At 35.9% G+C, this 25661-nt stretch overlaps 1 protein-coding gene across 1 annotated transcript; it reads left to right on the forward strand.

Moving 5' to 3' along the window:
- Window positions 1-874: 874 nt before the first annotated feature.
- On the forward strand, window positions 875-16481 carry LOC148906586 (uncharacterized). The gene is made up of 3 exons (XM_089038504.1): window positions 875-1018; window positions 13448-14250; window positions 16064-16481. The coding sequence occupies exons 2-3, from the start codon at window positions 13676-13678 to the stop codon at window positions 16146-16148; spliced, it is 660 nt and encodes a 219-aa protein (XP_088894630.1). The 5' UTR covers window positions 875-1018; window positions 13448-13675; the 3' UTR covers window positions 16149-16481.
- Window positions 16482-25661: the final 9180 nt, after the last annotated feature.

Raw genomic sequence — 25661 nt, forward strand, 5'->3', positions numbered from 1 at the left:
CCATGAATATAACCGTTCTTTACAAAGAAAACATGGCGTTAGGTATTGAAGAAAGAAGTGTATTTATCCTTGAATTTCTTCTCTATTCATACATCTGGGAAGATAGGTTTGCATGTGGTTGTACCACTGCATGCATTTTTGTTGCGTGATAACATTTATGTTGTTGATATTTATACCTAACGCCATGTTTTCTTTGTAAAGAACGGTTATATTCATGGGTTGTAAAAAATGTAAAGAAAGCTAAAATCCTACAATTCCCGTGTAAAAAGTAAAGTAATAATGTATTGCACTAATGAATGTCCAAAAACCGTTATTGAATGTGTGGTTTTGTCTATTGATTGCACAAAGGCGCTAATGAAACTTCGAAAACGCTAATGAACCTGCACAAACATATTCATGATTGTCCAAAGTTATGCTAAATTCCTTAATGAATGTTCCATCGCGCTCTTGAAACTCCGTTCGCGTTATTGTGTGCCTCATCGCGCTAATGATAATGCTTTTTCGCTTGAATGAATATTCCTTTGCGGTTAATGAACAGCAAAAGGTGTAGTAGACACCCGGGAGCTTTTGACTTTTGAAAAAAAACGTCACATAAGCACATCTTTGCCCATTGAAAGTATTCTTACTTTATTTAGTCAAGAATAGTCAAACGCTTCTGTTAACGATAAAAGATCTGTTGCTGTTTTCACTGTTGCTGTTTTTTCAGCATAGGATATGAAGGTCAATTCGAACGAGACAGAAAAATTTCGATTAGTGACGGTTTGCACTATGAATTATTAATGAAAAACATTACAGGTACGTATGCACTGAGCCCCTATCAAAAGGAATTGTTCTGGGAGACAAAACAGTGGATGTTTCTGCATAAGAAAGACGGCCTACTGACAGATCCTCTAGAGAAACAGTTATTGAGCGACTGCGAAGGAATGCTACGCGACTGCGAAGGAGTCTACTGACACACTTGGAACTCAAGAAAATAAATCTCAAACTATTCTGTAAAAGTTTGATCTTAGCTCGACTGGTAAGTTGCATTTATTTTTCCAACACAACACAAACTTTATTAACATTCTCAATAGGTTACCCTAGCTTAATTAAGGTGACTCCAGCATAAATCTAGCAATTTTTTAACCGCTCGTATCAAGTCAAAAACTATCGGATATTTCTAAATTATAGTAGGTCAAACATTTATGCTTCTGTTAAGGATCGATTTTCCTTACCGTGGTATTTTACAATAGTGTCTTTTTGTTCGCTTAAAATCGATTGATTTTCATGGAATTCTATATTCTTGGTACTAAATAGATTGTCATAATTTTGTCTGATGAGTTTGGAGAAAATTTTAAATAATTCGCTAATTTCAAAATATGGATATGGATGTATAATAAAACGCTTTTAAGAGTCATACTCTGTCGGCATTCAAACATAGGCCGGCCAAGCCACCTCACGGATTTTGCTCCTCAAATTGTGCATAAACGGGGTTTGGGGTCCTAAATACGAAATGGATAACTTTTTGCGCAAAATATATTTGAAATAGGTTGTCATAACTCTGCCAAGTTATGAGAAACTCCACTATGTCGATTTGGAAACTACCGTTGCTGTTGAACATAGTTCGATTATAGCTTATTTCATTTTTAAATTAAAAAACTGGGCAAGTATAGTGGGCAAACAGTGAGTAAAATAGGCTTTTTTTCTAGACTCGTTCAGCATTACTGTTACCTCATAACCAGAACTTTAAGAAGTTTTTTTTAAATGACGTCACGAAGTCGAGTGCATGGGTTATTTAAAAAAATAAAAACTCGAAAATTACGTGGTCAAATATCTTTAAATTTCTATATTTTTCTTCATCTTTTGAAAAAGAAAAGTTTGCAGTTTATGAGCGTTGCTAAGTAACTGAATAACCAATCATTTTCTAGTAATTCCACTCGACGAAATAATGGATTTGGTCATGATATGTCCACTTGGCAAATGTTGGGCAAATATGGTGCTCTATATTTGCCCATACATTTGCCTATGCAGGCAAAGGTCGGGGTAAATTTCTAATAAATTTGCCATTGCTTTGCCATACATCTGAACACATGGGTAAATATGATATATATTTGCCCTTAGTTTAGACGCATTTACCCAGTGGGGATATGTGATAACCGTTTTTGCCCTATATTTGCCCTATTGCCAAATGAAGGGCACATATGAAATCAACTTTGCACTAGGCTTTGCCCCATATTTACCTGGGGAGCAAATACAATACCGCAAACTGAGTATATCCGATGTGAGGTTTCCGTTTCAAGTCATTGCAACCAAAACATTTCAAAACAAATCAATAATTTTTCAACTGAATTATAATGGTTGTTGGCTTGTTTTTACGACTTACGAGGGGGAGTGCATGTAGGTGCATGCATCTCAGTCATATATGTCAATTTTTTCTCCTAACGCATGACATCAATGTTGCGACCACATTCATTCAGTAATTGTTTTGCTTTGATGTCATGAAAGTGAGGTTATATGCGTTGATACACACAGGAAAAAACGCGGACGATGTATTCATAATATGCGTAAGTCGTACATTCGTTTTTTCCAGTGACAATAAGAAAACTTACCCATTAACCTCAGCTGTATTTCAAACCGCTAACATCTGTAATATTATTTGAAGCATCAATTTTGCTTAGTCTAAACATATGAATTCATCTTTTTTATTGGCAATATATGCAATTCTATTCATAATTATTTTAATTCATCTAATTTTAAACTCATCAAACAATTCATTCAACTTCCATTTTGACTCTAGTTACTGATGCACAGTTCAAACAGTTTATTTTTGATAGCTTTGAATATTTTTCCTGGATGATACTTTACTGTCATCTCCATCATCCGTACAATTTACGTTGTAAAGGACAAACAATTAATACTCTTTCTTTGTCAATAACATCGTACGCAGCAACAAACTGGCTGTGTATCCTTTGTATTGGAATGAATGTAGAGGGCCCTTCCATTTCAAACAAGTTTCTGCACCAAATTTCATGTGGTCTGCCAATCCTGTGTCTTTCTGGATGACGCTGAAACCATCGAACCTTTGCCATACACAATGATTCCTGCTTGCCATCAATTATAATGGTTTGTTTAAGAAAGAAATCGACAACACCGGGGCGCAAGTCAAATGAATCGGTCTCAATACTGCCACTATATTGGCCACACCAACTTGCAAGAATGAAGGAAGAACGTTCCAGTCTAGAGTCAGAGGACCCTAGCTTTGTCCCCGAATATCCAATGGTACTAATTCTCTCAAACGTATCGGTAACACATTCAATGACCGAGTGTTGAGGTAAAATTGTTTCATAAGCTTTAAAAAGGTATTCTGTATAGTCATCATCAAGAACATCAATGGATCGAGGTGAAAAACATGAGTATGCATTCATATTGCTCCACTCTAAGCAACGTAGTACTTGACCAACTGAAAGATTAAGTGTTGATGGTATTGATGGGATGCTTTCGCCAAGTGTTCCTACTTGCTGTGCCTCCTGAAGAAGTTGAAATACTGGTTGGAAAGTTTCTCGAAATCTCTCTGGTAAAGGGATATCTCTTAGTTCATGCTTTTGGAGAAATTTTCTCATGATTTGTATTTCAACAGATCTATTGTTAGTTCGAAACGCTCCTAAAATCCCATTGAAACGTTCGAAGCTGAAAAGCCAAAATGAATATACAGGCCCGTAATCTAAAATACATTGTTTGAGGTGCAGGTGTAGATGCATGTTTGGCGTACCACGTTTCTTTCCATATATTTTTTCAAACGATTTACAAAATTTCACTAGGTAATCATGTCCTTCTTGTAGCTCTTCAGTTGTAATAAGTGGAGAGCAAAGGTGAAAGCAGGACAATACGAATAACCTCCACAGCTCCAAATCATCTGTTGGAACGATATTCCAAATGCAGAATACAGAATACAACAGAGTCCATGTTTTCCACTGATCAGCAGTAAATCCTCCAAACGATGTTGATATCTTTTTCGGGAGACGCCCAATAAATGATGGTGCTTTGACGTCATCTACCTTTTCCTGGATTTTATTCAAATTTTCTTTAGAAATAATTGGCGTTTCAGCATTTAGCCATACATTTTTCATTAAATGTTTTGCTGTCCCTAAAAACAAATTGTGCATAGGATCAACAACATGGTAACGAGTACAATCGAAGTAAGGCAACTGTAAGAGTTCAGAATATCGTGTTCCAGTGGAAGTTTCAATTTGGTTTCGTTCATCAGCGGTTGTTGCATTGAGTATTTTCTGAGCTTCTCTTCGATGCTCTTCATTTGTCCTTGGTGTATCGTCATCTTCGAAACCTGAAAAATCCATGCTACTAAAATCTCCAGGAAAAAATCTTGTGCCCTTTGAGCACCCTCGGTGAGCAGTACATCCTAAGAAACCGCAAACTTTTCTTAGTGCAGGAATGTCACAAGCAATACAAAGGAGGGCAGCTCGAAAACATCTTGCTGTTCTACATCCATGAGGCCGAACTTGGATGCCTTCGTGCCACAATAAGTTCAATTCGGCTACAAGTGGTTGTAAGTACGTATTGATATTCAATTTGGGCTCGTGTGGACCAGGTATTACCCCAACTATTATTACGTTTTCCTCTTTGTACCTTTCTTTTCTCGGAAGATTTAGGAGGACCATATATATGACTCCAACGCTATAGACACTATGCTTAAAAGGCTGAAACCAGTCAACATTCAGCATAAAAGCATAATTATTAGGCTGGGCAAGGAAAGGAGTGCCGTTAAAATATTGCCAATCTTTCCACACTTGACCATCGTAAATATCAACTAAAATATCGTCCGGTACATTCCGATTTCTCCAAATCTCACATCTTTGTACAAAGTCTGGTCGCTTAATAAAGTGAGTTAGAGTCTCTCTGATGCTTTTATAACAATAAACTTTATGTGGGTACAATTTCGTCTGTCCATTTTTCAAACGAATTTCCTTAAGCAATTCCGCTCCACAAGGTGTGCGGCGAAACAATTGACGGTGATTCGGAAAAGCAATGTGAAAACATGGTTTAGCAATGACACGCCCGAATCTTGTTGTAATGCAGTCTTGAAAACGGTGTAGGGTGTCGCATTTTGGACAAACAACATACTTTGAATGCTTATCTTTAAAAGAAAGATAATTTTTCAAGAGTTTGAAGGAGTTCGGGAAAACCAACACTGCGGTTGGGAAAATGATTGGCGAAAGCTCACACAAAACCTGAAAAATCGCTTTAAAAAAGGCGAGGAGAATATCAATGCCTCGGTCTGGTACAGAAAAGTATGCAGACCAAAAGCACACAAACAAGGCAATCCAGTTAATAAGGGTCACTCGGGAACTTGCTTCGACGGCAACGCTTACTTCTGCACTAGATTGTTCAAAATCTCTTTCTAGGTCATCGATATCAATATCCCAAGTTTCAAGCAATCTCCTTCTTTCATTTCCTCTTATCTCTTCATGGTCAGATTCACTGTCCGACTTGTCATCCCAAAACACTTGATCTTCTTCCTCAAAGTTATTTCTTCCGTCTCCTTTAAACATAAGCAAATACGATGTATTTTATTTATTCGGCATTGTATAACTGCAACATAGTATAAGATAAAGTGTGAAACCATTATAATACTAGAAAAAAAAATGACAGTAAAAAAAACCTCATGGGCTAAGGGACAGGTCATTATTTAAGAGATGGAGGGGGGCTGGAATTTTGCTAGTGAAAAATGGGGGGTCTTGAAATTTAAAAATGACTTTTTACTACAGTCCATGGGGGGGGGGGGGGGGGGGGGGGGGTATTCGATAAACTTGGATGGCTTCAAAGGGGGGCCTCGAAAATATTTTGCGTCACTGACAATTTCTCCTCCACACTCCCCCCCCCCCCCCCTTTTCCAACTTAAATAAAGACCGGTCCCTATGTGCATAATTTTGACCCAAATTTTGCTCTGAAAATAAATGATTTCCATTGAAAAAAAATTATACATTTCTAAGTCAGTAAAACATCAATTTATAATTCGTGACAGAAAAATGATAAATCGAAAATAAAAAACCAAGAGACATATTAAATAAATTACTTATAATTTCTCTAGCTTGACAAACATGTTTTGCCGGATATTATGCTATCTCAGGATGACCACAGTCATGAACTGATTTGGAGCCGAAAATGTACAGCAGAATCCATTTGAACATAGTAAATTCTTTTTGGCGTTTTAAATGATTTATCTCTAGCTCTGATTTTATAAACTCTTTGAATGAACCTTTCTGAATGAACACTGAGGTTTTAATGGCAACCATAAGCCGATTACTTAATAATGCACCCTTCTTAAAAGTAACGGTGAAAACGAAGCTAAGATAGAAATAATAAAGAATCATTTGTACACTAACTTAATCTCGCTTCAATAACACTAATGCTTGGTTATAAATCCAATAGGGGAGCTAGATCATGTGCAAATCAGCCGCTTGTTAAAGATTCAATCTTTTATCTATGCAGTTTGACTTTAACATTTAAAGATTATATAATCTTAATCATCAAATAAAAGTATAACATCAATACCTTTTTGCGAAGTAGCTGGTAAGAATTCGTCACTTGATGGTTGGTTTGTATTTGGCACATCAGAGTAGTCTTGATCAGTTTGGTCCAAAAAGTTTATCTCGCTGTAGTCATTAGAAGAAATGTCGTTCTGGCCATCAATATCGTGAGTGAAAATACTATCATTTGAGTCTTCGTCGTCATTCCGCTGTAATTGCCATTGATTTGTTAAAGGATCATAAAATTCTTCTTTGTGACGGCAAAATACTCTGTAATGTAGATCTTCGTTACAATGAAAGCAATGATAACGCTTCAATGACATCGCAGAAGACATTTTGTTTTCTAGAACTATATAATTAAAAAGACGGTGTGTATCATTGGGATAATTACTCAAACCAAGCATTTTGAATGGCTAACAGCCATATTCCAGCGTAATAAAGTTCCACGTCCATCAACCACATGCCATTGGACAAAAGCACGCCGGATCTTTTTTACCGCGCCCTTTTCCTTAGAGCTGTCACTGTTGGCGGCAGATAACGGGACGATGGTTTTAGAGCTAGAAGCTAATCAAGTTTATTGCAATGATATTTCGTGAATCTAGGCTTTAGAAAAATTTTCATAACTTTATAAAATGGAGCAAATAGCTTTAAGATAAAAGATATATTACTTAACATGAATCCTGGATACAACTTCAGCATTTAAAAAAAAACAGATATTCCTTTTTTTATTATTGGACTTCATTATATGAACGTATATGTCATCACAAGTCACGTGATACGCCGTGATAGATAGGGGGTAGATTTGTTCAGTGGATGTACTTATTCGTTCATTCGCCTTTTGGTCACAAACAGGTAACAAACTTTGTCGGTCGTCTAGTTTCCCGCACATTCTATATCTTTGCTTATAAATTGCGTTCATTCGTCGCGATCAAAAAATGGGAAGAACATCTACACCTTTACCAGGACGCCCAATGCCAATCCATTCTGTTACTGCTACTACCAGTACGAGCAGCACGAGTGGACGTACTGAAAATGGCGCCAATTCTCAAAGACTTAATATACTTATTCCCTCTGTCCCTGGTGGTAACGAGGATGTGCTAAGAGAACACAGAAATCGCCTATTGCAAGCAACAACCGAGAATGAGAACGTTGACCCCGACAGCGAAAAAGAAGAAATTTCTTCAAATTTCGAAACGATTGTGAAACAGTTTAAACAACTGCAAGAACAAAACCGCCAAATACTAGCTGCTTTAAAAGAAAGCCAGAAAAACGAGGACAACAGCAAGACCAAGATTACTGTCTCAAAGGCTGTTGCAGTAAGTAAAGTAGCAATATTTAAAAAAGCAGGCTATTTTTATTGATAATTTTACTGGCAATTCTTGGCGCGAAGAGTAGTTGGTATAATTATGCAGCGGTATAATTTATGCAATGCTAAAATTGGCGGGAAACCCACCATGGCAGTGGTTAATGCTACCAAACTTTACAATTGATTTCCAATAACAAGACACTGAATGATAATGATAATTTCCTTTTTTGTAAAGGAATTGATTTGATTTCGATTTTTTTCCAATATTAATACAATCACAGCCATAAAAATAATGAAAACATTACTATGTCTAAGAATAACTTAAGGTACATCTTATGATTTTAATGAATTATATTATGTTACTACAGTCTGAAGTACGCTTGGTAGCAAAGAAATTACGGGACAGGGAAGAAAACCCTCTTATATGGGACTTTACTAAAGCGTAAGTATGAAAATTTATTTAAAATGATGTTGTCTGAATCATCCAAAGTTTCTCCACTTACCACTCAAATATGGCATTTCCTAATTAGTTTCAGAGATGACGTCAACGAACAGATTAATAACGCAATAAGGGATAGAGTTCTGAATGTTCATAAGAATGTCTCTGCCGTCGAGTTAGAAGGTATTTATATATTTTATATTACGAAGTGCGAAAGGCCTTATGCACCTATCAAAGTTAACCCGGGGGGAGGGGAGGGGGGAGGGGTGAGGACAAAGGCTGGTGGTGGTGGTCGGGGGGGGAGGGGGTAACAAATATTTAAATGCCGAAGGGAGGGGAAGCAGTTTTAAATAAAATAACATGGGAAAAAAAACAAAAAACGAAACGAAACAAAATAAAACAAAGCAAAAACAAATGGATGCTAAAGGAGTAATTGTCGGCCAAATGCCAAAATTTCGAACAAATATTGTCCCAAGTTTTAATATATGGGTATTTGGTATAATTTCAGCTGCCCTTAAAAGCCACTTTCTGACGAGAAGAAAGAGAAACAAAAGAGAGCGTTCAGGGGCCCTTCAAAGACATCAAAAGATGCAGCGGAAAACAAAAAGAAAACAAAATGTGAGTAAACTAAATTTGCAACGATTATGACTTTGTTTAATAAGAAACTTTGAGTGACGGTGTTTTTTTTTTCTTTTAGCTCCTAAAATCCAGATCCAAGGCAGCGGACGTATCAACCTCGCTATCACCAGGGGACAAAGAGAAAGTCAAATCAATTATGAAACTGGAGTATATGTCATCAGAGGAGTCGATGTCAGAGGCGGACGACCAGGCTGATGACGATACAGCAGACAGTGGCTCTGATAGCGAAGGGGGCCCTACTAAGCAGAGGAAAGTTTTAATAAAACACCCTCTTCCATGGAGAAGCCCCCTAGCTAACCAGTTTATGGAAAGCATGGACCGAAAGGCAAAAAGGAAGCTATCAGAGCGCAGTCTCACCATGCTTTTGAAGCGGAAAATTAGGGAGCCGTCAAGACGCCCAAGGCCATCTGGAGGTCCCGAATGGGCATTGAGAGCCTAAAAGTTTTTATCAAATCAAGGGCACTAGGACACCGAACGTGCGGTTGGGTTTCTACGAATTTTATGAATTAAATCTTGTGTCACTGTTCCTCCGTTCCTTTGGCCTGATTTCTAGGTTTTTTCTTCTTAGTTTCGATTATTTGAACATTATACGGCTTGTTTACTTGAAGAAATCCATAGGTCAATTGGCTTAAATAGCTATATAGCTAACGGAGGAACAGTGACACAAGATTTAATTCATAAAATTCGTAGAAACCCAACCGCACGTTCGGTGTCCTTGATTAATTTTTGCAGTTATAAATGAAGTGTACTACTACAGAATATCTAAAAGGAATCGTACATAAGCCACATATCCATTTACAACTAAATATATTATTATCTTCTTTCACAAATCCGGTGTCACAAGATGAAACAAACACCTATAATTAACTTACAGAACTAGCATTTTCAATTAGTTGTAGTTAATAAATTGTTCATAGTTAATCAGTCGTCAAGAAAAGGAAATTCACAATAAAAATGTTTCAGTATGATTCATGTCTTTCATGAGGTTCGTTGTCACCACATATAGTGACAATAGCTGAAGACTGATAACATAGTTAAATTTAGCAAATATGATGAGCATAATTCAACTGAGCAAATATGACTAAGACGCGCTGGTACATCTACACTGTTATTTTTCAGGAGTTGATATAACTCTACCAAAAGAGTTAAAGTTACTCTACAGAGTGGAGTAACTTGAAAGAGAGTTAAATCTACTCTACAATGGGAGTAATTTTGACGCTTCCAAGAGTAAAATGTATTCCTCCAAGAGTAAATTTAACTCTTTGGAAATGATGAACAGTTGAACATTACTATAAAGAGTACATTATCAATAATGGAGTAGATTTAAGCCTATTTTTAGATAAAAAAGATAAACCATGCTGTTTTTAAGTCATGTTTGACGGAAACAACCAGAGTAAGTTTGACTCTATTTTTGGAGTAAAATTGACGGGAGTTGTTTCAACTCCTTTCGTTAATACGACCCTAGAGTAATTTTAACTCTGACGTATCATACACAAAACTATAATTGCCTGTAGCACTCGACCCCTTTCTTTAAGTTTCACAAGGGAAAAATCATATGCGTTTTCATTTTTTTTTTTTTTTCTTTTTGTGGGTCAAATTGTCCATTCTCTGCCCGATCGGACCGATGGCGGTAAAGTTCTTGGCGCTCCTCGCTCGTCAGATCAGCTTCACTTGCTCTAGAGCACTCAAACACTTCCAGAGTCGTCATTTTCTGAATCGTGTTGTTGTGTATCTCTCGTGATGATGTGCTTGCGAATTAGATGATTTCTGTAAGAGAGAACATCAGTTTTTGTAGGTCTTCGCACATGAATGTTGGACTCCTTAGACCACGTGCACATTACATGACATGTATCAAATCCTCTTGATCGTGATTGGTGGATCTTACATCGGCAATGCCAGGAATGCTTTGGACTATGACCTTAGTGGTATAGAGTATCACTATTTCCTGCAACAACGTCCTGAAGCTTGGAGTTGGAAAGTGCTTGTCTCGGGGTTTAGAGGTTAAAAACCAGGCTAAAACCTATTGAATTGTTATTTCTTTTGTGGTAATGGATGACTTACTTTCAAAGGATTCAATATATTGTGCAGGTAAATTACTATTTTGTTCGTATTATTTAGATCAGAAAGTTTAAAGCTTAAGTTTGTTGTGTTAATACTGATAAGAAATCTATAAAAAAATAAAGCTTTCTGTGTTCTGTAACTGCAAAGCGATGCTCCTAAATAAGCATAAGCATCCTTGTATATTGCTGAGTTTGATAAGTCATTAATAATAGCTTTCCTCTCGTAGGCTATGGGTGCTGAATTGTATGATGCTTTGGTCTCCGCTGGAGTAAAGCAAGAGGCTCGCACCTCACCAAGCTTGTTGACGATGAGGTAAATTCGAAACGAAACTGTCTTCCAAGATTTGTATTCCTTCAAGAAATACTGATATATACACCACACAGCTGGAACATTGAAAAGAAAGGGACCGATGGCTTAAGAATGAAAAGATTTAAGAGGATTGTTAATGAGCATGTTTGTCGATGGCGCCAAACATGCTCATTAACGATATAGACAGAAATTTGAATTTGAATTTGTTTTTAAACTTGTATTGGCGCGCGGTTGTAATGATCTTCGATCCCGGCATTAACTGTGCACATATCTGTGAAGACATAAAACGATTTTTATCTGTGCCCGTTTAATTAAATACAAGTTTCAAAACAAACTCGAAATCAGATTCTGAATAATTATCTTCTAGCCTTGAAAGGAACGTTAGCTGGTTTGATTGCAACTGAAAAATGAAGAAGTATGAGAATAAATATACTTATCAATTCCGCATTATTGGTTGTAACTATATTGCTGTATTGTTAGTAAATTATTATATGTAATAAATGTTTTTGTTTTTAAACCAAATGCAGTTTTGTAGTCATTTTTGTTATTATCCTTCAAGGGAGGAGGTGATCTTTAAGTAGGATAACGTACAGTGGGAATTGATGAAGCTTAAAAAGCAAGAAAAAATCTACTCCTGAAAAGGTGTAAATTTTACTCCTTTCAAAAGTGACAAACAGGGAGTTATAACAACTCCGAAAGGATACATTTTGACTCTGTTAGGGGGTTCAAAACAACTCCCATGTAGAGTAAAAGTCACTCTTTCGTGGGAGTAAACGTTACTCTTCATGGGAGTAAACTTTACTCTTGGAAGGGAGTTAAATAAATAGAGTTAAAGTTACTCCAAAAAAGGAGTTATCCTGTACCTTTTTTTTCTACTCCACTTTTGGAGTTATATCAACTCCTAAAAAATAACAGTGTAAGGCATTAAGGGGGCATTAATCACATATACGGTCAGAGCATATCGCATGGTATACGTAAGGCATTAATCACATATACGGCCTGGGCAAATACAGGGTATATGTAAGGCATTAATCACATATACGGCCTGGGCAAATACAGGGTATATGTAAGGCATTAATCACATATACGTCCTTGGCAAATACAGGGTACATGTAACTCATTAATCACATATACGGCCTGGGCAAATACAGGGTATATGTAAGGCATTAATCACATATACGGCCTGGGCAAATATAGGGTATATGTAAGGCATTAATCACATATACGGCCTGGGCAAATACAGGGTATATGTAAGGCATTAATCACATATACGGCCTTGGCAAATACAGGGTATATGTAAGGCATTAATCACATATACGGCCTTGGCAAATACAGGGTATATGTAAGGCATTAATCACATATACGGCCTTGGCAAATACAGGGTATATGTATGGCATTAATCACATATACGGCCTGGGCAAATATAGGGTATATGTAAGGCATTAATCACATATACGGCCTGGGCAAATACGTGAACATATCAAATGAGCATTCACATTTACTACTGGGTAAATGTATGGATGATATGATATCTGCTATATATTTGCCATTTGGGATTTTACTGGGCCATACGGACTTTGCCAGCTGTGCCCATCGGATAAATGTGTAGGTACATATCATATACACTCATTGGGCAAATATTGTTTACTATTAGTCAAATATGATATTTGCCCATATTTTTGTCTATATGTTTGCCTACGTGACAAATCCATTTTTTCGTCGAGTGTTCGGCCCCGAATTACGGAAAAAAGCCCTCCTTCATTAGCCAATCAGCATTGAGTAATTTTGCCCCGTATATGATAATATACTTGATTTAATTTACTTAATTTACTTATTATAACTTTTTCCTAATGATCGTTTTAAATTATCCATTTTTATATAATATATATTTGTAAAGCGCTGTTAAACCTTGGGAAATTGGTGCTCAATAAATCATTATTATTATTATTATTATTATTAATATTAATAATATTATTATTATTATTAATAATATTATTATTATTATTAATATTATTATTATTATTATTATTAATATTATTATTATCATCATCATCATCATTATGACCCTCGCGTGAGGCAAACGAATAAGTGATCATTTATTACAACACCACGATGAATCCTATTTTTCATTCTAATACCATTATTACTTTCCTATACATTTATCTTTAGGGCAGCTTCAGTCATGGACGAGAAAGGTAATACTAGTTACGTAGGCAGGCTGAAAGCCGATATCAAGAGAAAGGATAAAATAAAAACTGAGTTGGAAGAAAAAGTAAGAAATTAGAAGAAAAACTGGAAAACCATGACGAAAATTGCCAAACGAAAACCCATGATCTGGAAGAAGAAATACAAACACTTAAAGAAGAAATAACGAGACTTGATGAAGAAATAAAAGAGATGAAGATAAAAATGGGAGACTTAGAAGAGAGTAACGCATTCCTTGAAAAACAAATGAAAGACATTGATGATAATGCCAAAAAGGAAGCCAGTGAAGCTAAGGCGGAAATCGGAAAGTTGAAGACAAAGTTAGGAAACTTACAGGGAGAAATCAATACTTTAAAGTTCGACATTTCTAAAGATGAGTTGGTTATTCGACAACTCTGTTCAAGCGTTCAGGAAAATCTCTTGAGGATTGTGCTGCAAGAAAATTTCAACGAAATTCAGAACAAAAGGACTGGGTATGTGGAAGGATACATTTTATCGCAAATTAAAGACAAAGGCGAGCAAAAAAGAGCAAGGTTAAGATGGAAAGAGTTACAAAAAGAGGTTGACTGGAACGAATTTTTGTTAAAACAGCTAAAACCGGTCAAAAGAAGTGGGAACGAAACTGCTCATCCACCTTTGACAAAAGAGGTCATAAATGCCGCGAAAAACGAGTTGAAAAAAAGGGAGAAGTTAGGACCCGATATGGTCAAGGCAGTAAACCAACTCAAAGATATATGGGAAAAAACAAACCAAAAGCTACGGAAAGGGTAAGCATTTTTAAAACCCAAAGTAAAACATCATATGCATGTTTTTATAGGTTGACGTATTAATATGTTTATAAACATTGTTATAAAATGTTTTAAATGTGCCAACCACTTAACAATAGTTTTTGTCACTTATTATTTAACATTATCCGACGTTGTCTAATAGGCAATTTAAATGGCAATCAGCCAAAAGAAATTTCGTCACACAAGCGCAAAAATCAATTTAGCTCCAATATTGCAGATTTTTGAAATTCTGTTCGCGGAAAATTATCAGTACTTTGTTTTGGTTTTTGAATTGCGATTCCATAAAAATACCAGAAAAAGTACTCAGGCCTTTAATTCCTTGTAGTATTCTTGAAAAAAGGCAGAAATGTACTTAGTTGTGATACAAGAGTTACACGAGGAAAACTATTATTGCCGAGTTTCATATCGTGGAAGGACTGGGTCGAAACCGAACCGTAAAAAAGATGTCACATAGGCCACTTGCATTTTTCAAGGTTACTAAAAATAGCTATAGCAAAGCTTTGTGGGATCCAAATAAAGACAAACATTGCAAATCAAGGTTTCAATTACATGAAAAAAGAACAAGAATTTAAGTCCAAAAAACACAGTTCTTTCATGAATTGAAAACAGGCAGACTACAAAATATTGTTGCAGCATGTTAGCATGTGTGCTTGGCTTGGCTTGTCCGCATTTCAAGCCATTGATGCACAATTGTGACGTCATTCGTGGAAAACGCTCTGTTAAAATCGAGTTGCATTGCGATTATCTAACAACATATATTTAAAAAATTCATTTTATCCGGCCTCGTCAACAGTTGTCTGGTCTCCTCAGTCCTACCACTCGAATCGTGTCTGATCATGTGTCAATGTATGAGCCGTAACTAAAGACTTATTCCATGCATGATCTACGCGCGAGCGGTTTCACAGTGCTAGAGAAGGTTCACCGGATTCACACAAAATTCTTTTTTCATGTTTTGAACTATTTTCTATTTGTTTTAAATCAGTTCTTGTTCTACTTTATCGTCACTCTATAATCCCATATAAGCAACTATTGTATTATTTTCAAATCCTCTTTCCCGTCCAAATTAAAGATTAATTTTGATCGTTTCCATTTGCATTCTTTCGAGGGAAAACTATGACATAACTTATAACATAACATAACATGTCTGTCCAATTTGGAAATAATTGAATTCAAAAAATTCCTCTGACGTCCAAATGGGACTCGGCGCCTATCGCCCTCTTATTTCTCAATTGACACGGTTTTCTTCGTTATTCACAAGGCTTCATTTTTGTTATAACCCTCATTATAAATGCGAGGTCAATATATAGTTAGTTATTAGGGAGTTTTAGATTTACGTTCACCGCAAACGTGAAACGTCAGTTGACCAGTAAAAAATTCTTTTAAACTGAAAAAGAATCGCAAAAAAGTCCAAGTAGTAGAAAAACAAAAGAATATTTGTCTTTGGTGAGAAGGTTTGTAAAAGGTAAAGTAAAATACAGGAAAACTATGGAAAACGTGGTCACGTTTGCCGTTTGCGGGGAGAAAAAAAGTCAATCTAAAACTCTCTATTAACTCTGTTAATAACTGTATATATACTTCGCATTTATAATGAGCAACAATTGATAGAAAACCTTCTCATCCGAGGGATGTATATTGGCTTATTGCCGATGTTCGAGGTGATTAACTCTTACATTTTGTTTTGTCAGTCCTCGGAATTTTTTTCATCCAATTATTTCTAAATTGGACAGCATGTAGTCCTATTACCTATACATATCATGGAACTACAACATCGCCTTTTTCAAATATCTTACAGTACAAGCGCCAAAGAAGGCCAAGATCCATGCGGTCCAAGGAGTCTATCTACCACAGGACAAATTATCCTTGAATATGCACCCTGACAGACGTGGATATTCTTTCAGTTTCGAAAAAAGTAGTGGAGGACAATCGTTTTCGCTGCCCAGCATTCGCCGATTGAAGACTTTTTATTGAGTTTTTTAGGTAAGCCCATTTTTTAACCTCAAAAAGGTATTTCGTTTTTAGGAATGATATTTCTAATTCTGTTATGATATTTTTAATATGCCTGTTAACATTATTTTGTACCTGATGATATTTCTCTTTCCATCGGATATCAGAGTTCATAAACAGGGGGGAGGGGGCGTCTCTATTGTTTCCATCCTTGAGTTTCAGAACAGTGGTGTTTTCATTCGTGACTTAGTACGACCATAGTTAATAGAGGGGAATGGTTATGAAACCTATTGTTATATGTCTTTGTTCACTTTTTTCAAGCGTGACCGTGCACAATCCTTTGTTTTACCATTGTCTTACGATTGTTGGCAATGGCTGAGTGAACAGACAAAAATCTTTCTTTTGGCTGCTAGTTCAAAATACCTAAATATTTATAAGAGATATTTGAATATTCCTTACAATAATCCCATAGGCAAAGCTTATGTTTACTTATTTTGCAATTTCGGACGAGCAAAAATCAAACATTGTGCACGGTCAAGACCGGTTCAACATCAAAAGCGAACAAAGACAGATAACAATAGGTTTCCTAACCATTCCCCTCTATTAACTATGGTACGACTAAACCGCCATAGCAGTTGGAAAATGGAAAAAAGTTACAGATTGCACGCTTTTAAAGACTAAATCAGCCCCATATGTAGTACGTAGTTTGATAGTTTTGTGCAATTGTTTTGTGCTTTGTATTTTCATCTGTCCATGCATGGGTTGATATTTGACTTTATTTATCGCGGGACGTTTCGATGATCCGCGCGTCATTCTCGTCAAGGGTCGGACGTGTGTTATATTAAATTAATGTTGGTTTTTTTTGGTAGAAAGATAGAGAATTGTTAATTCACTTCAGGACATTTGATTAAATAATAATTTGGCTTTAAGAATATGTCAGTTTTATGATTTGTTGTTCCCTCAAGCCTCATATTAATCATTTTGAATAAGTCAGATTGGAAAGCAAACAATTCTTCCTCCATTTTCAATTTGAATTCCTTGGAATGCACTTTACTTCTTTATAAATGAAAAAACATGGCTATTTTATTCTCAAAACAAATATTCGGTTGTATGTGTTCTTGTTTTTTTAAGTTTAAGAAATTTTATACTCGTTCAACTGCTAGACACAGGTAGTCCAAAGAGAGTCTTTAAAGCTCAAAATTCATTTTGAAGTTCTTACTGATTATTTATATTTATTACTAGCAAGAAAATCAGAAAAGACTTTTCTTCGCTTTTGCAGAGCGAGCTTGCAATGATTTTAGTGAAACGCATAAGACTACATAATTTACCTAGAATAAATTATGCCTATTTTGAAAGAGCAACCTCAGCTCCATAGCCCTAATAACTGAACGATTATCAAAGTCGTAGGCCCATAATCTCTCTAATAACAAAAGCTTTGAATTAATATTTCTATTTTTACCGTATGTTGGTTTGAAATCACATGTTGATTGCCTATTTATCACAACACCGCCGTGGTGTACTTTGTCTCTCGCGCTTAGTCATAAAAGCTTTTAATTCCGGGAAAGATATTGGACTTTCAGTGACAGACGTCCTTGAAAAATGGCATGCATAACTTGATGTCCTCTTTATCAAAGCTTCTATTTTGGGGTTGATTCTTGATGTTCTTACTCGACTTTCCGCTATCCTTCTAAGTTCCAGCTCCTAAATTAAACCATACCCTTTCTCCTACAATGCCTAAAATTTGTGTTGATTGCTAAATCCGTTATAGAAAACCGTCATAATAGGAATATTTTGACCTTTTGAGCCGTCATCTATCCTTCTTAAAACTTTACGAATGGAAACAACACACTGTTCCAGCCATTAGCCTGGATACGCCCTCTCCCTCCTGTTCATAACATAACAAAGTTTTTATTAACGAATTTAAGCACGTAAAAAAGAAGTTGAGCACATAAAATATTTTTACTAATGGGGCCACCTAAAACTATCTAGCAAATAGTCTAAACCTACTAATGATGTATCACAAATCCTGCCCTCTGATTGGCTGAGCTACTAGTGGTCTATTGGTGATAGACCACCGTACTGATGACGTAAAGAGCCGGTAAGAAAACCAAAACCGTGAAGTCTAACTAACTTGAAAACAAAAAAAATGCATTAATTTGACCGATTAGAAGGTTTATACCAAAACAATTAGACCTCTCGTCCTCATAGTCTACAAGTCAATAGATATTCGTTTTTAGTAATTTAAAAGATTTTTTCACTGGTCAACTGACGTTTCATGTTTGTCGTGAACGTAAATCTAAAACTCTCTAATAGCCTTTTTGGCTTTCGACCTCGTGAACTATTGACTTGTAGACCATTCGGGGAATTGAATCTTTTTACGATTTTATTTTGCATGTTATACATGTTTTTAATTATGTACGCACAAAAAGGATGTACTGTCTGCAAACAGTCACTTCCAATTCTTTTCCTTGTCTCGATTGACATCCATTGTATGTATGGCACTCCCGTCTGATACCCAGACGTTAAACTAGAAAGAGGGGCACGAGGTTATTATTTGCTAATAATGTCACATATTGAACCCTCTCTAAATATTTATCAAATCTTTTTACGATTTTAATTTACATGCTATACAAGTTTTTATCCGACCACACCTACTTTCTATTTTATTCTTATTTTTTAATTTTTTTATATTTTTTTAACTTTTTTAATATCACAAATTAAATATTGGAACTTGTCCAATCTTGATCAACTTCTTAAGTCAAGCTAATTCCAATGTGATCTTTATTCTGGTGGGGGATTTGAGAAACAAAAATCTAGTCATTTAATTGTGTTTTTAGCTACGCGTATCACATTTTTATGGCACGGCCTTTGGTAGTCTGAATTATAAATTTAAAAGATCAAGATTGTGTGTACAGAATAAAATTACAATCACCAAAATAAAATTTTAAAAATTTTGCATGTTCTATTGCCATTTTCTCTTTATTACCCTTTCCCTCTTGCAGAACGTGTTGCATCATGGGGCTGTTTTGGGGTCGCTTGGCAGGGCAAGGAAACCTTAATTGTCGAGTAAAGTTTTGAAATTACTTTCGTTTCTTGATGATTTCAAAAATAACTTCCGAATATAACCCGAACCGAAAGAAAAACCCGCAATCAAAGATCATAAGCGAATAAACCAAAAATGGCGGCAAAATCAATGGGAGAGTGGCTATATGTATATCCCCGCAGGCTCCGGGGTCCCTGCGCATGATATCATCAAACTATCTAGATGTAAACTGGCATACCACGTACAATTGTAAAATTAATCATTTAAAGACAGAGAAAATCAGGATTTGGTTCAATTAGTCACCTACCCTAACCAGCCGCAACAGTGCTTGTATGATGGGTCTAAAAGAAATCAGTTTTTTCAGTAATAAATTAGCGAAAGAAAACAATTTCCTTTTTCTTTTAGTGGTCAAAATATCCAGGATCTTAAAAGAAATAGATCCTAAGCCAAGAAGCAACATTTTATACACAGTCAGCACAATCTATGTAAGGTCTAGAGTAAACGTAGACCTTTTCATGCACCGAACTTAATTACATTAAAGAATGCCGCCTCATTATCACCTGATATCCATTGTTTTTAATAAGTTCGGTGCATGGAAAGTTCGACGTTTGCCCTAGGCCTAAAAGTGTTTGATAAGGAAAACAAAAAGGAATTAAATTTAGGGAAGTGTAGACAATAATTTTCTTACCGGGTTGCCTGTGGTACAAGCTACGAATGCAGCAAGTCAGGGGGGGTTGGACACAGCGCGCGAAGCTTCACGGTAGCGAAAATTGGCCAATCAGAGACCTCTATTTTGTGAGAGGGAAAAGCAAAAATGGCAGAGAGAAATGAGAAGGCAAGTGATAGATTTCTTAGACTTTATAGTACTTATTCGTATGCTTTTGGAATGAAATCTTGTAGGATTAAAGTGCATGCAATATTGAAGGTGTTGTAATAGTTTGACTTCAAAATTTTGCTTCTTAGAATTTTTATGCTCATTCGTATTGGTGTGTTTACTTTTGATCTCGATTCATTTTGTCTAAAACTGCTTGCTTCATATTTCTATCGTTTACTCTTTAACTGAATGGGATCTCGTGTTGAAATTATAGCGAAAGGTAATGGAGGACATTTCCTTTCATATGGTATGAGGGCTCCCCGGGGCTCCCCAGTACTTTTTGAGATATAGAGACTCAAAGTGATGCCTTTTTGAGGTGGTCGTCGTTGCAGCTGGCTTAGTTCTTCTAACATTTGAGAAAGCATAAAGATATCATTACAGCCACTTTGATCAGATTTAAAATGTCAAGATAATATCAGCTGAGGATCATTCACATATGGTAGCTGCTATATATTCTCGTAGTAAAAATTAGAGTCGTTTAAGTGATATTTAAGGTCTCAGATGATATAATAAACTATTTAGTTGATATATTCATATGCTTTCTCCAAACCTAGCTAATCGAACTCACTCAATGCTCCAAATGGGCGCTATTTCCCGTTTTTTTTCAACACCCGTTGCAAAACGTTTTTGCTGAGATGACTTTCCATTGAATTTTTTGTTTTGTTGGAAAAAAGAAAAGGTATACAGCTATATAAGAGTGAAATAAAATGCAATAGAACTACTTCTTCGTTTATAGGTACGTTGGCACTTTTTCACCGAAAAAGGAAGGAACTTTTGTTGTTTTGGTCGTCAAACGAACAAATAATCCTTCTCTAATATCCTAATGTCCTTATATTCTGTCCTATTTTATTTAAATCTGTTGAATGATTCCTTGAGAAAGGTTATAATTTTGATTGTTTACAGGGCCAAAGGTTTTAATAATCACACGATTTTTTTTGCTCGATAATCAGTGTTGACCACCAAAACAGTAGAAGTTTTGTGGTTAAAAGATGATCATTTGCTTTGTATTTGATTATACTTTTTTTATTTCGCTTTGTTTTTAGAGATTTTTTGTTTTCTTGTTTGTGTTTTTTTTGTTCTTTTTCTTCTTCAACTTTTGCCAATTCTTCATAAATACTTAAATTAACGCGAGAAATTTACATAAAAACTGTGACACTTGCAAGCTGGCTCTCGTCTGGCTCTGCACGCACAAGCGGACAAGCTAGTAGCTTCCTCGATTAAAAGAAAGGTTTTCTTTGTTGACACTCAACAATCTATCGTACTCTCATAGTTTCCATCTCGACCCTATCATACGAGTTTTAGTAAACTTATATTTGCTTTCTCAACTCCTAGTGTTTTGCACGGCTCAGTTGAAACCCATTCAGTCTGACACTACTGGCTGTTTGATAAATATTTTTTGTTTTGTTTTTTATTTGATTATTTGACTAACCCATATTTTGCCAGCTTTCTGTTTTCATGAGTAGTAGGATTTAGTAATACTTTCTCGTTAAAAAAAAATTAATAATAAGCAGATCCCTATCATTTGAGTTGAGATAACTCATTGTCGTATGAAAATCTTTGTACTTCGTAAAACTAGAGCACAAATAATTAGCTTTATTTACTTTAACATTTTATTCATTTACTCGAGAATATGTATGTAAGATCGTAAAATAGCTAACTAACTTTCTGTGTTTCCATAAACTTTTGACAATCTTCGCTTCCCTTGTTTGTTTACACCAAGTTTTATCTCAGGAGCTCTTGACTTCTCGACGTCCAGCCGCAAATGAAGAGAGTTTTACATTTTGTCCCTTGATGCTTCGCGCGCTGTGTCCAACCCCCCTGGCAGCAAGTTTTGTTTTCTCGACAAACGTTAACGACGACTTCTTGTCGAAAAAAAACCCAGGTATTTTAAAGCTTCATTCTTGAAAAATGCACTTCTTGCAAGAAATATGTTTTTAATAGATACCTTTAGTAGATGTTTGCTTTTTATTCGCCAGGAAGAGGAAAAATATGGTATGTTTTGAGGTCATGAATTCGGCAAAACAGCAAGACTAAACACTTCGTAGGTCTTCACATCGTAGCGCAAAAAATACCATATATTTTCTCTTCTTGGCAAGTTAAGAGCAAAAATCTACTTTAGATATCTACTAAGAATATATTTCTGAAAAGAAAAGCGGATTTCTATCGTTATTTAGTTCACTAACTTACCTTTTATACGGTGGCCCATTCTCGCATAAAATCCTGTAGAGCCGACACAAGAAAAAAGCGTTTGCGCATGCGTGCATTTCAGCACGTTTTCTAATAATTTTGAAGAGTTTGAGTGAGAAAAGCAATGTTTGTTTTCTCCAATTATACAAAAACGTTCGAGAGTATGGAGTGCAAACAATTAATCCGTGCATGAAACACTAATTACTAAGTAGTACAAAATAGTGCTAATTAAACAATAGAAAACAATGGAATTTGCATGAAATTGTGCTATTTAGGATTACTAAAGTTTCACTGTTATATTGTTTGCACTCTAGTAACTACTTTTCATTTATTTCCTTTTCATCAGGAATCTTGCATGACTCCAGTCAATCCATTCATGCAAAAATATAGGGACAAAGTTATAGCTTTTATTAATGAAATTTCGGTAAGTGGCATGCACCTACGGCTTTGTCGTTGTATTTATTATTAAGATTTTATTATCACTCTGTGTAGTTGTAGGCTTGCAGTTTAGAATAGATTGCTGTGGGTCTTTCAGGCTCATGGAAAAAATGTTCCGTCGAGTTTAAAAGTCATGATCGCTGTACTGTTCATATCAGACAAGACCTCCGCAGTTACCCAAGCTTATATGCTATTTTGCTGCAGTCTGTTGATATTAGAATGTGCGCCTTGCACTTTTCAGTTTTCGTTTGAAGTTTACGAAACAGCGTGCACGTATTTCCAGCGTCTGAAGAACATCACGATAGCTTGACAGACCTTTAGATTAATACTTGGGACTTTTTAACGAGGGTCCGTAGGCGTAGGGGTAGCGCAGAATGTGGGAAGAGAAGAGGGCAGTGTGTTTAGTTTTTTGATTTTTCGAATTCGATTTTTTGGCCCTACAAGATTAGAGCAAGCAGCGTTAGCCCCTACCCCTTCCTCCATTTTCCCTACAAGTACGCTTATAGTAATGCTTGTCTTCCTCATACTTTTTAATTTATCGCTGTCTCTCCAGTCCGTTAATGAATGCCTAGGTACACATGAGCAAGTCTCGTCTGATCCAGCACGTGACTTAGCATCGCTTCAAGATATCTGTGTTGTGTATAAATCTGATCTTAAACAACTCAGCACCACCCAGGTATGGCATTTAATGATAAACAATATAAAAACCCCATTTTTGATAATAAATTTGGCCTTGTTATTCTTACCCTCTTCCTAACCTCTACTCAGTGCCAGTGGTTCTCTCGCTCTCAGTGCACGCGCGCAAGGAACTTGAGGCCGTATTAGTCTCCCTCCACCCTCCTTCCCCTCCCTCTCCCAACAACAACAAAATCGTGGTGTTTAACTTTAATGTGTCGATTAAGGCGCTCTTAAACCCAGCGATTTATCTCAAGTTCTACTTGTCTCGTGAAAGAAATATTTCTGTTGAAATTCTATTCAATCAAACATTTGTGCAACTGAAGTCGTACGTGCAACAATGTTCTTCGCGAGACAAGTTGCTCAAGAAATCATTTACAGCGCCTAAAAGCTGTTCTAATATCTATCTATCGACTAAAACATAGGTTGGTTTATTTTCAGCCTTGTCTCAAAACGCTTGTTGCAGTAACTGAAGCATTGCAGCAACGCGAACAGCAGTTCATTCAAGACTCTCGATGATGTCACAAAAGGCATGTGTCTAATGGTAAAACTGGTCTAAAAATTGTGGGGGGAAAATACCCAAAAATGAATATAGAAAAAAAAGAATATTTGAAGGCTAAAAATAATCAATTTTTAATAATTTCTTATAATTAATCATGAAGTTTGCATCGACCATTTATTTTTCTAATGAAATAGTGCTCATACTTAGAGTGAAGGCATTTAACCTCTGACTATTACACGTTGACTAGTATTTCACGTGTTAAATGTCTTTACTCTAACCTGTTAACCAGTAGTGATCCCTCCCACTATAAATAGTAACAGAATAGTTCCAAATTACCGCTGTGTTTCCTTGATTACAGTAAGTTTGTGTCGAAACCTTTACTTGTTGAATATGAAATATTTCCTAAGATTCTCATCGATCACATCTTTCTAGGTTTTTGGTGACTAACTGTATTGAAATAAGTGTATACCATTAAAAGTCTCTGGGATTTCGGAATATTTTAACGTTCAACTTGCACATTTGTTTAGTTTTACAGCTGATTCTTGCAAATGATTTTCTCTTAAGCGAGGCTTAGTTTGCAAGAATGAGTCTTTTCAGTCATTAAACGGAAAAGGGAGCTATTACTGAGTATTTGAGATGGGACTGAAATATAGGAACGAACACAAAAATTGATATTTCAAAAGGACTCACGTGTGTTCATATTATATTGTTTTTGGAAAAAAGTACAGAGACTACTTTAACATTGCATTTGGCAAAATAAGACACCCTTTTCAAAATTCATACCGTACAACACTTTACTAGACGCACCACAATACTTGTAAGTATAATGTTATGAGAAACAAAGTAATTATGAAAATAGAAGTTTAAAAACATACCACGTGACACAACAATAACTTACCGTTATAGGTACCGGTTGATAGCCCAACCAAAATAATTACAGTTTATTGGTTTATATTAGAAAGATTATTTCGAGGATTAGATAAACTCACATGAATATTGAGAGTACCGAAAACTACATTTTTGGCAAAATTTTTAAACGGTAGATATTGTAATATGAATGCTAGATTCTGTAAATTTGAAATATCTTTCGTAATAAAACAAACATTTGTGAATTGAGTTTCCGAATTGCTCAATGTATTACTTAAAAGCCCTGTTACACTTTACTCCGTTTTCTCCATATTCTGTGAACTCGGAAGTTGCGAGCTGTAACTGAAGTTTGTTATATTTTTTCGCCAATCAGTAAGTGTTCGGTGTTCCGATTATGCGTGGGTTCGCAGAACATGAAAATGCGCAGTAAAACTTTTACCTAAAAATGACTCGTGTGCAACACCTACCATTGCGAGAAAAGTTTCACGTACAGTGAATAAGAGTGTATCCATAAAAACTAAACAAAATTGTACAAATTAGTGCAGAGTTTTGTTAGTAATTTATATGCAAATGTTTGCAATTTCTTACAATGTTTATCACGGATATTATATGCTTTGTAGTCTATCATCCGTCATGTTTACTATACATAGACCGCTTAATATTTAGAGTACTTGTAGCTCTGACAGCAAAACAACTAAAGCTCTACCTCAAGCAGAACAATCTAAACGTATTAACAGGAAATAAAGCTGCGCTAGTAGCACGTGTCCTTTAATTTTACTCTTGCTGAAACAACAAGGGTTGAAAGAATTACTTCCAGTGATAGTAGTACAGAATTCCTGTCCAGTTATTCCGAATACGAC

This window comes from Actinia tenebrosa, unplaced genomic scaffold, assembly GCF_029948245.1.
Source record: "Actinia tenebrosa isolate PJP-AT-01 unplaced genomic scaffold, QUT_ActTen_1.0 PGA_scaffold5__44_contigs__length_20552954, whole genome shotgun sequence".
Lineage (NCBI taxonomy): Eukaryota > Metazoa > Cnidaria > Anthozoa > Actiniaria > Actiniidae > Actinia > Actinia tenebrosa.